This window comes from Sorex fumeus, unplaced genomic scaffold, assembly GCF_029834395.1.
Source record: "Sorex fumeus unplaced genomic scaffold, SorFum_2.1 ptg000054l, whole genome shotgun sequence".
Taxonomy (NCBI): Eukaryota; Metazoa; Chordata; class Mammalia; order Eulipotyphla; family Soricidae; genus Sorex; species Sorex fumeus.
The window spans coordinates 17,633,121-17,649,579 of NW_026606111.1; the positions used below are offsets into that span (position 1 = coordinate 17,633,121).

The 16,459-nt window shown below is 40.4% G+C and overlaps 1 protein-coding gene across 9 annotated transcripts in view; it reads right to left on the reverse strand.

The window, feature by feature from the left end:
* The window catches only part of PNISR (PNN interacting serine and arginine rich protein), a 31,992-nt gene extending 21,572 nt beyond the window's left edge, over nt 1-10,420 (reverse strand). For 2 of the 9 annotated variants that reach the window (XM_056125396.1, XM_056125389.1), the window contains exons 1-4: nt 10,306-10,420; nt 4,804-4,839; nt 1,420-1,500; nt 330-444 (exon numbers count right to left, since the gene is read on the reverse strand). In XM_056125396.1, the coding sequence (XP_055981371.1) occupies nt 330-417 (88 nt within the window). In that variant the 5' untranslated portion in view covers nt 418-444; nt 1,420-1,500; nt 4,804-4,839; nt 10,306-10,420. Of the gene's footprint in view, nt 1-329; nt 449-1,419; nt 1,501-4,803; nt 4,840-8,894; nt 9,033-10,305 lie in introns of those variants that run through there. The other 7 variants (XM_056125395.1, XM_056125388.1, XM_056125397.1 and 4 more) reach the window with 5 other exon arrangements.
* Nucleotides 10,421-16,459: the final 6,039 nt, after the last annotated feature.

A 16,459-nucleotide genomic window follows, 5' to 3' on the forward strand; every position in this document is an offset into this window, starting at 1 on the left:
GAATCAGAATTAACAAAATACGTAGTGCCTTACACTACATATTTTAGAAAACCTTACTTCTTCAGAAAAATTAGCTCTAAATTAGTTTTCAAAAATGTAAAATTTCCACAATTTTTGAAGGATTTTTTCTATGGATATCATTCCCAAATATGTAAGCTAAAACAAGATAAATTAAGAGAAGATTAAATTCTGACCACAAAATGATTCCAATTGAGGATGACCCCAATAATAAATTCCAATTTCATTCTCCTTTAATCCACATACTACCTCCTGTTTATGTTCATGTACCTCCCCTCCCACACTGTCCAAATTCAATGTTGTTTCCTTACTTGGATCCTGCTGGTGCTGGAATGATTGCATCCATTGTTGCTGGTTCAAGGGCCACTGCTGCCAAGGCTGTCCTCCTTGATCCCACATCCTGATTTTTAAAATATATTTGATTTTCTATCTTCAACAAAATAAACACAGTTTTAAAATGAAGAACGTTCATTAATTTTAAATGCTCACATACAGTTATATGATACATTTATATGATAAGGGTTCCAACATGCTGGTAAATACATTGCCAAAGGCAACTCAGAATTTCTATGTTGGAAAGAGAGTAGAAAATTTCATATTACCACTGGTGTCAGAATTTGGAGAAAAAAACATAGTCATATCAATTTTGCTAAAAAACGGCAAAGATCTATTTTCCGCAATACAAATTTCTAGAAATAAATTTTAAAGGAAGATGTCATCCCCTGCCCCCACCCACTACTCCTGAAGGGAGTAACCAAGTATCTCTAGCTGACAAAAGGAAACTCTTCCTTATAAATTAATGACTTTAAAATAAAGAGATATAGAAAATTGCCACACTGCCAAGTCTAGTAACAAGACTGTTAATCTAAAAAAAAAAAAAAAAAACCCAAGAGAAACAAATTATGAATGATCTCCCCAGAATCACCACAAATATTTTCACCAAAAAAGCTTAACAATTCAATTGACTTTTGAATCTCTGTTTCAGTGCAAATTATCAAGCTGAATATACTTCTTTTTTGTGTACTAGATCTTCTCTCCTCTATTGTCCCCTCCCCATTTCAACTATACTTTGGGCTGGAGTGATAGTACTGTGGGTAGGGTTGCTTGCCTGACACATAGCTGACCTGTGTTCAATCCCTGGGACCCCATATGGTCCCCCAGGCATGCCAAGAGTGATCCCTGAGCACAGAGATAGGAGTAATTCCTAAACACAGCTGGGTGTGGTGCCAAAAAAAAAAGTAAAGCACACAGCCAACCTTACTGTTAGAGGCTAAGTGCTCATCAGAGCTTTGAAATAGTAACATCACTCACATCTTTAAAAGTTAATTAAAATAAAATAAAATAAAAAGTTAATAAAGAACAAGCACCTAGAAGAAATATCAAATGGTACTTTTGACTAACCTCGGAGATTGCCCTTCTTTCTTAAAATTTATGTTGATTCAGACTATAGTTTAGAATCATCGCAGCAAGATTACTTAAGCCCTGGAGGGAAATAAAAAGAGTATGTTTATTCTCAGATTATGAAGAGCTACTAGAAAAAAATGCATGGGTCTGTAGCATAAAAAGTATGATTATCTCCAAATTAATATGGACCATTTTCTTCTTTATATAATCAAAATTTTTCCATTATAAAAGAAAATGTAGTATAGTAGTAATGAAAAGGCAAACTATTAAAGAAAAAATTTTCCCTTTCAAATAGAATTTTATTTACTTGGATAATTCATGAATAATTCATAAATAATTCAGGATTGTCATATGTGCTGACTGAAAAAAAGGAACATTTTAAAAGAGCTCACTCAATTGGTACTAACTTAAATGATATAAAACAAAATGCGATTTAGATTTTTCTATAGAATTCTGATTACAAATTAACACCAAATTGTCCTACAAAACTGAAGATAAGCTCATGGTGGAGAGAAAGGAAAAAGGGTTAAGGAGGCACTCTGGTGGAGGACATGGTGTTAGAACATCATATGTAGGAAACCTATCTGTATAACATGAACAGCATTGTATATTATGATGCCTAAAATTAAAAAAATCTTAATTCAACTTTTTTAAAAAAAATAACACCAATAAGAATAGTTTGTTCCTTAATTTAATTTTCTTTTCATCAGATCATGGCACTTTAAAGTCAATAGACAGTTTATTCATCTTTTTTTTATTCTTTTTATCATCCATATGGTACAGTATAGCTTCTGTACATAGCAGGCACTGAAACAACAAATGAATAAACAAATAATCTGGAGTTCCTTCTTTTTCCTCTATTTAAAGACTAGTGATAGGAAGCTGATGACATTTTTCTTTTAAGATCAAAAAGCTGATAAAAATCTTACTATTGCATTTTCCCAAGTTCTAGCAGCCATGCAGAGTTCCATGCATATTTTCCTATGGTAGGTTATAAATTGACACAATGTAGGCATTATCAGTAGATCTCACAAGCTTACTGAAGTTGCAAACGTGCACTTGAAGCACTTGGTAAAAATGAGTTACACTGACTCTCCATAATCACTGCACTGCACTGATCTAATTATCCTGAAATAGCTGTGAACAAACTTTTTTCCTTGCTCATGTTTAATGTTTGCCAAGGACATTTTTTTTCCTTTTCCTTTTAAGTTTCCAGCTCATCACTTTTTTTTTGTTTGTTTGTTTAGGAACCACACCCAGCAATGCTCAGGGATTACTACTGGCTTTGCACTCAGGAATCCACTCCTGGCTATGCAAGGGCAGCCACATGGGATGCTGGGGATCTAACACGGGTCAGCTGCATGTAAGGCAAATGCCCTAACTTTTTGCTAACGGTTTGGCCCTACATTATCACTTTTTTTAAAATCTAAACTTCAGAGATAGCACAGCGGGTAGGGCGTTCGCCTTACAAGCGGCCAACATGGCCGACCCGAGTTCGATTCCTCCGCCCCTCTCGGAGAGCCCGGCAAGCTACTGAGAGTATTCGATATGCCAGACACAATAACAACAAAGTCTCCAATGGAGATGTTACTGGGCCCGCTCGAGCAAATCGATGATCAACGGGAGGGCCTTTACCTTTTTTTTACCAAACTTCAGAGAACACATTGGTTCATCAAAAATACCTATACCACCTGATAATCATGTGAATGAGAGCAAATTAATATGCTTTATACAGATGACAAATTGAAGGACATAAAAATATGTAATGCATAGATGTACCACGAGGATTAAGAAACACAAAAATTCAGCATACGAAGCTTCAACAATAGTTAATATAAGCACAATAAGTTTCTCAGTACCATTTATGATATTACTTCACAAATTTATAACTGGGGATCAACAGGGAGGAAGACTGATCAAGACAACCCATTTCTACTCAGTTCCATTTTCTTCACTGAAAGGGACACATTCACAAAAAACTTAGTATTTTTCTATTTCATTTTCTCTTTTGTTTTTAGGCCACACTCAGTGGTATTCAAGGAATACTCTTAACTCTATGCTGGGGTTACTTCTGATCTGTTTACCTTAAAAAAAATCTTGTTTCAACTTATGATAGGTAGAAGTCTTTTTTTTAAAAAAATTTTATTGAATCACCATGAGCTACTTACAAGCTTCATGTTTGGGTTACAATCACACAATGATCAAACACACCCATCCCTCCACCAGTGCACATTCCCTACCACCAACATAATATCCCCGGTATACCCCACCTTTCCCACCCTCCCCCTGCCAACATGGCAAACGATATTCCCCATATTTTCTCTCTACTTTTGGGCATTATTGTTTGCAGACACTGAGAGGTTATCATTTTTTGGTCCTTTATCTACTTTCAGCACACATCTCCCATTCCGACCAGTTCCTCAAGCCATCATTTTCTTAGTGATCCCTTCTCTATTCCAGCTGCCTTCTCCCCTTCGCTCATGAGGCAGGCTTCCAGCTATGGAGCAATCTTCCTGTACCATGTATATACCCTTAGGAGTCAGCCTCAGGTTATGTTGTTTTATACTCCACAAATGAGTCAGGGAGATGCAAATCAAAACAACAATGAGGTGTCACCTCACACCACAGAGACTGGTACACATTCAAAAGAACAAAAGCAACCAGTGCTGTCGTAGATGTGGGGAAGGGACGCTCTTGCACTGTTGGTGGGAATGCCCAGTAGCCCAGCCTTTCTGGAAAACAATATGGAGAGTCCTTCAAAAACTAGAAATTGATGGGGCTGGAGCAATAGCACAGTGGATAGGGCATTTGCCTTGCACGCGGCCAACACGGGTTCGAGTCCCAGCATCCCATATGGTCCCCTGAGCACTGCCAGGGGTGATTCCTGAGTGCAGAGTCAGGAGTAACCTCTGTGCATCACTGGGTGTGACCCAAAAAGAAAAAAAAAGTAAAACAAAATAAAAATAGAAATTGAGCTTCCATATAACCCTACAATACTACTTCTGGGAATATATCCCATGGATGCAAAAAAGCACAGTAGAAATGACATCTGTACCTATATGTTCATTGCAGCACTGTTCACAATTGCCAAAATCTGGAAACAACCCAAGTGCCCTAGAACAGATGACTGGTTAAAGAAACTTGGTACATCTACACACTGGAATACTATGCAGCTGTTAGCAGAGATGAAGTCATGAAATTTGCTTATACCTGGATAGACATGGAGAGTATCATGCTAAGTGAAATGAGTCAGAAAGAAAAGGACTGCACTCATTTGTGGAATATAAAACAACATGAGGCTGACTCCTAAGGTAAAAGCTTTTATTATATAAAAATAAAACAAAAGGTAGGGCAGGAAGGGGGCGGACATGCGGTACCTACCTTGCATGTGTGAAGCTGTGAGTTCAATTCCTGGCACTGTTGAAAAACAAACAAACTTCAGTATTTTTATACAAGAAAATATTTTAACTGCATATTTTCAAGAGTGTGACTTGCATTACTTGTTAAGTCATACTGTTTGTTAAAACTGATGATAATTTTACTGTTTTCCAAAGCTCTCTTTTGCCCCCTCAAAGTTTTTATGAGTTATTACTTAATGCTTGATACTTAAGCTGAGAAAAATATGTGAAATTTTGAAAAGTATGTGAAAAAAATGCAGTTTTGAAAAGTATGCACAAAAAAATGCAGTGAATGTTAAAATCAAGAATGAAATATTTAATAGAATATTTTGATCAAACCTAAAATTGAGAGGGCTGATTTGGCAATAGAGGGTGAGTATTGGATATATGGGTAGAACCCCAAATGATTAGTCAATAGAAGACAACAGAAGATTACAATTTATTCAAAATTATCAAAATTATAATGGCTTCTGACCCAGCAATTTTACTTCAGGGTTTTAAACCACAATGGATTATATACAACATAGAACTCTACGTTCTTCAACTGCAGATACCTGCTTTTAGTGACAATCAAAAAGCAACAGTGAAATAAAACATCAGCAGTAAAACTGAACAAGGTTTTCACAGCACAAATAATGATGCCACTTAAGGTTTTTTTTTTAAAAAAATGTAATTTAGGATAGAAATTCCAAAATGACAAAAAAAAAAAAATTAACATTGGCACAATTGTACAGCAGGTAAAGTGCTTGTCTTGCACGAGGCCAACCAGGATCCAATCCCTGGCATCCCATATGGCCAGTCCCTTGAGTGCTACCAGGAATGACTCCTGTGCACAGAACCAGTAGTAAGCCTTGAGTACAAGTAGGTGTGGCTCCCAAATAATAATAATAAAATTAATAAATTTAAAATATTTTATACTTAAGTATAGCATATAAACTTTTATTTATATTCCAGCATCTAGCACAGAAGTTCAAAGATTTATCTGGCTTACTGGTCCCTTTCAGGAATAAAAAACTACTCAGTGGCTCCCTAAAAATCAACCTTAATTGGGAGAACAAAGAGTATCCCCCAATTACACCTGTGGTTACTACCAGGCCCCCCATTCCTATCATTGCAGTACACATTTGGAAAAACACTAACTCAGCATGTGCTGAATAAGGATTTTGTTTTTCTGTCTTGAAAACATGTATATTTCCAAAGGCTAACCCCCCCTTCCAAAAAAAAAGCAAAGACTCACATGCTAATAATCAATGGATACATATTTTTGTTTTTGGTTTTGTATGTTTTTTGGTTGGGGGGGGCACACCTGGTGTTACACAGGGGTTATTTCTGGCGCTGTACTTAAGAACCACTCCTATCAGGTGTTCAGGGTACCATATGTGATGTCAGTGATCGAAACTACATCAGTTGCCTGCAAGTGCCGTACCCGCTATACTATCATTCAGCCCCCAGTATACATGTTTTAATGTCTGGGTGTGATCTCTGGCACAGTCATGACCCCCTATGCACTGCAAGGAGACTAGACCAAATGACTGACTGACAGACACACAAAGACACACACACACCCTGTGTGACTCAAACCTAACCTCTCAAGGAAAAAGAAAATCAACTCTAATGTATTCATCTTTTTCCTTTGTCTTTATTTTAAAGAACCTTAGACTCTAATTCTCAAGTATGGAAAAAGTTGATTATTCTTAGCCAAGCTGTAAGGATTTCCCTTTATGGCATCAAATGAAATACGATTTCCTTGGAAACAATTAGGATTACTGTTTGCATTAGATCATCCAAATTCGACCCAGAACTATAAAAATACAGCTTATACCTATAACCAGTGTTATGGATTAAATGGTTAAAGGTATGTTGAAGGCTTATTCCCATTCCCATAAACTGTGGCACCAAATTTGGAAAAAGGGTTCTTCCTGCAGATATATTCAAGTTGAGATACACACATACTGGATTAAAGTGGATCCCTATCAAATATGACTGGCTTACATGGATACTCAGGGTATGCCATGAGGTCAGAGAAGCAGAGATCAGAGAGATATGTCCAACATCAAGGAAAGACAAGGAGGAACGTGGGGAAAAGACAGGAAGAATAAGCTCTCCTGAAACCTTTATTTCAAATATATAACTTGGAAAACTGTATGAAAGACTAAACACTTTAGGTCACTAAATTTATGTGTGACATTTTTCGTTGGTGAGGGGCAGAGGTTGGGTACCACCCAGCAGTGCTCAGAGGTCTGCTCCTGGCTTAGGGGTCATTTCTAGCAATAAATACTCTGAGGCATAAACCTGGGCCTCCGATCCTCAGCTTGTCCAATTCTCTCTCCTGTCCTAAGCATAACTTTTTTCCCCCCAGTGCTAGGTAGTCAACCGAGGGTCTCATACATGCAAGTTAAGGGCTCAACTGCTACATCCCCACCTATTAGGTCGCACAGCTCATAATTTGTTATAATATCCCAAGAATTTAATATAACTAGAGATAACCATTTATCTTACCCACTTCTTATGTCCTGATATCAGGGGCAGTCACTGCTTATTATTATTGTATTATTATTATTAATTTTGTTTAAATGTTAATTTGTTAGCAAAAGTCAACTCACAGACTGTGACAAAAGACTAAGAATAAAAAACTGTTTTACAGTCCTTAAGCAACAACTAGAAACATATAAAAACAGCTATCCTATGATACATATGTGGTAAAATGTTACATCTTTAGAAACCACAAAATCCAACAATCCTCTCACATTTCAGCAGTGCATACCAGGTAACTGAGTCACAAAAGTCAAAAAGAATTCATCTGTTCAATTCAGTTCAGGTGAAAATGGCATTAGAAAAAGTTAACCTTGCAATCAATAAAAAATTTTTGTGGTTTTGGTTTGGGCCACACCCCACAACATTCAGGGAATACTCCTGGCTTGGCACTCAGGAATTAGTACTGGAGGTGCTAGAGACCATATAGGATGCCTAGTATCAACCTGAGTCTGCCTGTGCAAGGCAAAAGCCCTACCAGTGCTCTATTTCCTATACTATCACTCATCCCTTGGACAAACTTTTGATAGCTTATGTACACTAATTTTATTATGCACCAAATTACTTTGTATCCTGCTGATTAAAAATATCAACAAATTGGATAGTTTGTTTTCTAAGTATCCAAAATAGGGTTAATAAAAAAATGAAAATGACACTTCAATAGCAATAATGGATCTTGATTTTAAAACCATGGAACAGCTTATTCCGAGTATTTGGGCAAGAATATCCAAAATAATAAATAACACTGCATTGCCCCAAAAGGAGCATCCTGAAATGCCAGGATATAGGAAAGCATGCCCCCTCAGCCCCCCCTACACACACACAATGGAGCATGTTAAAAACAGACAACAGAAAGTACTCTCAATGTCCAAAGTTGGAGCAACCTGATTAACAAAATCATGCAGTACTGGATTATAATAAATATCCTGATTAATACCTATGCATAAATTAATGGTTAAAGGGGGGGAAGTGGGTTAGAAAGTACAGAAGTTAAAGATCTTGCCTTGCATGCTGCCAAACCCAGTCTACTGCCTAGTACTACATAATGTTCTCGAAGCACCATCAGGAATATGTCCTGATAATATAGGTCCCCCAAAGTAGGAAAGACAAAAATGCAGAATAATTTCATATAAATTATGTAACGAAGGGAGCACGAGGCATATCAAGAGTAACTTCAGATAAACACTACATAAGGTAGGTAGTCAGTATCCATATCAAATAAAAAATCACCCTCATACCATGTACTTTTGACAGGATGTAATGGAAAAGGCACTTGGCCTCTGGAATCATCCTCCCTCAAACCTGTAACAACCAGTCTTATCAGGGAAAAAAACCTCAGGCACATTCTAATAGCAGAAACACTACAATATACAACCAACACTCCTCACAACTGTCAAGGTCGAATATTAGTTTGCTAAGGCTGTCATGGCAAAGCATCCCAGACTGGTGGCTTGAACAACAAACTTCTTTCACCAGAAACCTGGAGGTTGGAAGTTCAAGATCAAAAGTGAGCAGGGCTGATTTCATCCTAAGGGCTCTCACCTCGGCCAGGAGCTGGACCTCTGGACTACTGTCTTTGCAGAGTGTTCCCTCTGCATCCTAATTTCTTCTTTCGAGCAGTCACATCGGGTTAGGGTCTACCCTAAGGACCTCATTCCTCTGAGGAACTGATGTGAGGACTTCATATTTTGGAGAAACACAAGTCAGCCGTACCAGTCACTGAAAACCATACAGGCCTAAAAGTTGTCCTGGGACAGAATGAAGACATTAGATATAAACCTAGGAAACAGGAATAAACGATGAACTTCGGTGAATGAGAGTGTCAACACTGTTCCTTCAGTTAAGAAACGGCTGGGCATTAAGAAATGGGGCTAAGGCACTGGCCTTGCAAGTGGCTGATACCAGCACGCAGAGCAAGAAAAAGCCCATAGGCATGCTGGGAGCATTCCACCCGCCCCCCCCCCCCGCCCCCAAATGCACCACACTGGTAAGAATAGGAGAAACTGGGGGTTGGTGGAGGATTATATGGGAGTTCTGTGCCTCCTACCCAATTTCCCTGCAACTCAAAAGGCCTCTAAACGTAAAACAACACTTGAAACCGCCCAACAAAATTGCATTAAAAGCCAAACGTCTCAACACCATCTCCAAAGAAACGCCACGCTGCTACTTTTCCTCTTCCTAGACGCCACAAGAAAGTCCTGGTAGTGAACTTTAATTAATGCCCCTGATTTTTTTTTTACACCACCTTGCCCGGCCACACTCAAATTAGAAATTAATTCTAAACGACGAGTTCGAAGTTGACGTCGCTCGCCGCTCTTCTTGGACCAAGCACGGACGCACCAATCTTGCAGAGTGCCCGCGATACTCACGTGACCACTGCCTCCCCTCCCCCCCAGGAGAGCCAAGTCCCACACACAAGGTCCATCTGTCTATCACCAGGGGGAAGACTCCCAAATACGAGCTCAGCAACCTAATTGTAGCGAAGAGAACGCATCTGCCCTAGACTGCGCCTGCGCGGTCAGAGCTGCACGGCCGAGACGGTCCGGATGGGAGAAGGGGGTGGGGTGGGGTGTGTGTGTGTGGGGGGAAACCCTCGGCTCCCCGGACCCCTTCCCCAGAAAGGGAATCCCACTGCGCACGCGCGCACTGCTTAACGGCCAGTCGGGCGCCCAACAATTAGTCCCTTCTCAGCCCCGAAGAAAAGTCGGGAGCTAAGAAGAGCGGGCCGGGAGCGCTCTCTCCAACAAGCTCGCCTCCCGTTCGCGCACAGCACCGCTCTGATTCACCAAGTCTGGCGCCTGCCGCCGCTTTAAGGGGATAAGGAGTCAGCGGTGGCGCCAAGCAGCTTACGCAACCTACGTGCTTCAATTACGCTGCCTCCGCCGCAGAATCCGTGAAATGTGTGACGGCCCGGAGAGCCCCCCGACACGCAACTGCCCGCGCCGCTCCTTACCCACTCTGGTTCCGGAACAGCCTAGTCGCCACCGTTCCCGTAATGCCTCCCCAACCCTTTCGATGCTTCTTCTACTTCACGAACAAGACAAGATGGCGCCTGAGTGGGCTCCCCCGGAAGTGAATCGAATAACATCCGCGTGTCACTTGAAGCCCGCCCGTCTCCCAGCCGCGTCTCGGTGCACGTGACCGTGGCGGGTAACACGTTTCCGCGCCATGCTTGTTAAGGGCAAAAACCACAACGACTCTGGTGATGGTGCAAATGTTGGAGAACAATCTCTGTACGTTACCTCCTAATATAGTCAGCGCCATGCTCGACCAGTTTGATCTTGACCCTGGGCATAATGCCAAGAGTTTATGCATGAAGCGTCCTCTTTTTTTTTTTTTTTTAATGTCAGCAAAGTGATTCTTCAGGAGGCACTCGGGTCTCTTCCCCCTCCGCCCCCCCCCCCCCCCCCCCGGCTCTCGCTTCGAAAGAGGAAGTTTCCTTCGCGGCGCGGCTTTCAAACTACGGAAGGGCCCGAGGGCCAAACTGAAACGAGCGGACCTGTTGCTTCAGGGCACTGTAGGCAAATTCGAGTCCGGTCGGAACGGCCGACACTGCCCGGGCGCCGCCGAGGGAACTGTCACCTCGGGCCGAGGGGACGTTGGTGAGGACGCCAGCCAGGATCGTCGCTGTGGCCAGGGCTTTCGCAGACCCCCGTCGCGGTTTGCTCTTTGTTAACTTGGAAACTTCGCGCCCCCTTCCGGAGACACCGATTCCTGCCGCTGCCCCCCACTCCCCCCACCCCACCCCACCCCACCCCCAGCTAAGCGAGGTTGCTTGGCCCTCGCCGGGCGGGCGGGCGACCTGTAGGAAAAGTGGCGGGCTAAGTTCCTGCTGTTTCGGCCGCTGGACAAGATGGCCTCCAGGAAGGACTTCGGCTCTGTAATTCTCGGAATAGAATACTTTGTTTCCACGGCGTTTTTCCTGAACGAAGTTCAGGTCCGGGAAGTACCGATTTCCAGACCAAGATCTCCGCATGAATGCAAACGAGCAAAACTGTTCCCAAGATGCTTTCTTTCTCACTCAAAGGAATCTTGCAAAGTGCCTTTCTGAAGAGGACTGGGAAACTTTCTCAGGACGCCAGAGTGCCTCAAGTATTTAATGAGGTCACTGGAAATTCTGCTGAGGAAATAACTAACCGCGGAAGAAATGAGTACTAGGTGCTCAAAGCAGATAGGTGTGAGCATCTTGTCTGTCCAAATAAAACACATGAAACCCAGGTTTCCCAATTATCGGTGGTTTGCTCTGGCTTGACACTATGATTAAATTGACCGTAGTTTTTTGGTTTTTGCATAGGACCCGATTTTCATCTGAGTATTTTGATCAGAGAAGCATTTAGTCTCTGAAACCTAGTTGAGTGAAACTTTCATGTTCTGTAAGCTTGTAATAGTTTACTTAATTCTCCAATAAAGTTGAAGTAATTTTTTTCCCCCATCTCTACTCTCCAACTAGCAAGCAAACTGCCTAGTACACGTAAAAATATTGCAGGCAAAGAGATTTAGGGGTGGGGAGGAAAGAGCACACTGGTAATGTATACTGGGGAAAAAGTCTGGAGCCAAAACCAGTCTAAAAGCACGAAGACATACAGAACAAAGATGCAACTCGAGTGCCTGGAAAACAAGAGATGTAGAATCGCATTCCTTGTTGGACCATCCTAGATAACTGCTGATATAAAGGCCATGCTAAGAATAACAATGATGGGCTAGAGGGATAGATAGTACAGCCAGTCGGGTGTCAAGGCAGCTGACCCAGGTTGTATCCCGGGCAACCTATATGATCCCCTGAGCATCATCAAGAGTTAGCCAAGAGTTAGCCTTGAGCATAGCTGGGTGTGCTGCCCTGCCATCAAAAGAAAATCATCAACTGCTTTAACCTCACCTTGGCAACCATTTCTTTGGCTGGGCTGGGAGTGGGGGTCGGGCAGATAGTTCTGGAAAACTATGTGAATTAACTTGTCAGAGGAAAAGGTGCGCACTTGCCTGCATCACCTCTCGAGATAATTTACCCTATAGACCTATTTGTCTTCCTCTTACCCCAAGATGTATACTTTCTTACTTTAGGATGTATTTACCCTTTCTGGGAAGTCCCCTGCTTGGATTTATGTACTTGACACTTTACACTTTGGAGGAACCTGTGCTCTCGAGCACCTATCAATCGTCAATCTTCCCTTCAATTTCTTGAATGAGCTTGTTTTACTTCACTATTTGTGTCATCTTTGAAGTTCTTTTCTGAGGGAAGACATTGGACCTGCAAAGCCTAGGTCAAACAGTACCAACTTTGCTTTTCTGAAAAGTGCAATTCCTTGTTCAACCTGGGTTTCTGGGTGCCGTGGGTCCCTGAGAAATTAATTGAGTGGCAGGAACCATTTCCCATGCCAGGCAGAACAAGTATATCATGTAGGTGCTCACAGCCTACTCTTAACCAGTCCTAGATTCCCACAGGCCCTGCCCGGTGACCTGGGTGGGTAGAGGGGTAAGCAATGACACCCTTCTCAAGGCTGCCACCTCTCTACAACCCACTTCACATAAGCCACCTGGGGAACCTTCCTTCCTAGTCACTTCTCCCTCCAGTCTACGCCTTCAGCAAGCATAGATTATTTTTGCAATCTGTTGTCAAATGGAGAGAATTTAGGGACCCTGTGTGTTTCTTTGTGTTAAATTTAAGGAGACATACCCAGCATATAAAAGGTAAAAGGTAAAGGCCCTCCCGTTGATCGTCGATTTGCTCGAGCGGGCCCAGTAACGTCTCCATTGGAGACTTTGTTGTTACTGTGTCTGGCATATCGAATACTCTCAGTAGCTTGCCGGGCTCTCCGAGAGGGGCGGAGGAAACGAACTCGGGTCGGCCATGTTGGCCGCTTGTAAGGCGAACGCCCTACCCGCTCTGCTATCGCTCCAGCCCGCCCAGCATATATATATATGTATATTTATATATATATATACACATATACATGTACTCACACATACACACACACACACACACACATATATATATATACATACCCAGACATACCAGAGTGTTGCATTGCCATTTCCATTTATCATCATGATGTATCAGCTAGGTATAGTATATGTTTATTGTATCTCTATGATGTTATGATCTGAAGATGTTATGTTGACTCTTTGCTTTATGGGGAATATGGAAGGGGGCTTGGGTGCCACATCAATTGTGCTCTGAGATTACTCCTGGCTCTGTGCTCACTTTTGGCAGGTGGTGCTTGGGAATCATATGCACTGTTGGAGAGATCAAGCCCAGGACCAATGGGTGTAAGTTGAACAGTTTGTTGCTTAAGTCCCTCATGTTGACTCTTTAATTAGATTTAAACTGCATGTATAAGAGAATAGAAATTGTCTAATTTCACAAAGATAGATGCATTCACAGGAGACAAATAATAGTTGCTAAAAGAGGGAAATTGAGTTATTAAACAGCTGGGAGAGTTTTAATTTGGGATTACAAAGATGATGATGGTTGTACAACTGTGAATGTTCTTAATGTCATTCACTAAAATAGTAAAAATGATAAAGGTATATTTTTTTTGGCTTTTGTTTGTGCCAGGGATGATTAAACGCAGGGCAACCACTGAGTCACAACCCTGGACCTTAAAAATGATATATTTTATTTTACATATATATAATAACATTTATGTATATATTATATATAAGAAAACTGGCCCATAAAAAGATACTTTGTTCTAAAATATGAAATATATTTTAGATATAGCAAAGTAAACAACGTGTTGACAAATAAAATATCCTGTCATTAATATGCACTGCAAATACTTTAGGACCAATATTAAAACAGAAGGCAAATAAGAATTTAATATTTATTATGCACATTTATACATGAAAAATGCTCAATAAGTTACATAGCTGTTTTCTAAAAACACTGCAAAAGAAGGTAAGGATCAAACAGTAGGAATGATATAACCAATATTACTCAAAACTTAAAGTATAGTCATCTTTTAAACATTTGATTTATTCATGAACCTAAACATTTTAAATATCTAAAAAAAATTTTAATCCATTAGATAATATATAAAGGCTCAATCCTATTACACATAACACATTTGGTTTAGGCTTGTCTAATCAGGTTAACATGCAAATAAATTATGAATGTGAATTTAAGAAAAGTAGTCAGTATGTTATTTTGTGCTATAAAAACTAGATAAAAGATACATTTCACAGCTTAATATTCAGGAAATTTTACTGTATAAAATCACTGACTAAAATAATCAGACATGCAAGCTAATTATAGTAAAATAGCTCTGTTGACATGTATGAACTCTATGAACTGACATCCACTCCCACTTCTCCTTGGTTACCCAAAAAGGAGGTAGTCCTACTAGCATTAAAAACATTAAATGACAAAAATATTTTAATTATTTATTGGGGGGAGAGCCATTTCCAGAGGTGCTCCTGGCTCTGTGCTCAAGGGTGACTCCTGGTTGGGTTCAGGGGACCAGGTGGGGTGCTGGAATCAAATCTGGGTCAGCCACATGCAGGCAAGCTTCTCTCCTGCAAGTACTAGTGCTGACCCCAAAATATTTTTAATATATATATATATATATTTGGCTATGTCGAAAATATATTTGGCACATAATAAAAGTTTATCATTTTAAATATGGAAAACTGGGGTTAAAGATACTCTAAACTAATTTCTAAATCTAATGAATTTTGTTTTACCTTTTAAGTTTATTTGGTCAGACACTCGTACTTAGGATCTGTAAACATTCTCACTGACAGTTTTCTAAGGCCATCTGGAAACTACTGCTTTTATAGTAGCTTAACACTTTCCCTGTAAATGTGTTCTGGAAATATTCAAAATAACAACAAAAAAAATTAAATGTAATTCTATATGTAACCCACCTGCTGGCGGCCAAGAAGAGGTGGAGGGGCTTTCTCTATTACAAAAATTATCTTTATGACATTCTTGGATATCCAAAGTGTTTCCAGAAGACCTGGAAAGGCATTCCTAAACTCCAGGCTACTGGAAGTGGGGGGTGTGGTGAGGGGAGAGGATTTCAGAATTAAGACTATTTAACATTGTGAAAATAGATGGAATTGTCTTGCCATTTTACTTCTGAAATTTTTATGTGGCTTTCTAATTTAGTTTTGGGTCTCACTAGGTGGTTCTTAGAGCTTACACTTGGCTTTGTGTTCAAGGATCATTCCTGCCACTGCTCTGGAGACTGTATGTGGTACTGGGGATTGAACCCAGGTCACCACAAGCAAAGCGAGTGCCTTAGCTGCAGCACTATCTCACTGCCCTCTTTATTTTGTGGGGCTTTTAAAAAAAGTGTCAGCAGAGTGCAGGTGTTCAAAATATATATACTTAATAAATATGAGCTTAAAAGTATATCCTTCAGTACATGAGTACTGAGGCAACGTTCTGAAGCTACAGTCTACCAATGAAAGTTCAGTATCTCTGGTTCTCAGAGTAAAGCTTAAAAGATCTATTTGGTAAGTATAGCACTGATGAACTTCCAGGCATTATTATCAGTGGAAAAAGGAATAATAAACTTTTCTTGATTCTTGCCTTCCACTATCACTCATCATTTTGGACTTTGTGTAAGGGATAAGGCAAGGGGAATAGTATTCTCTCCTTTTTTGTCTTCACAAGCTAATGTCTTTCATTATCTAATGTCTAATTGTCATTTCTAAATGTCATTTCTAATTGTCATTTCAAATTGTCATTTCACAATTTTCTAAATGTCATTTCTAATTGTCATTCCACAATCTAATGTCTTTCATTAGATGACCATCTAATGAAAACTGCATACCTCTAAATGACATCTTTTTAGGACAAAAATGAGGTTACTTAAAATTTACATTTAGCTGAAGGGATGGCAAGTTCTGCACCACTTCTCTGATACTGAAATGTTAATTTCAATTAAAGAGAAAACCTGTTTATACTACTTATACAGAATACAATCCAGGTTTGGATATTAACTTACAAAAATACATTTCTAGGGCCAGAGTGATAGTACAGTGGGAAAGGTGCCTGCCTTGCACGCAATGAATGGATCTGGGTTCAATCCGTGGCATCCCATAGGTTCCCCCACGCAACAGCAGTAAGTGATTCCTGAGTGCAGAACCAGGAGTATGCCCTG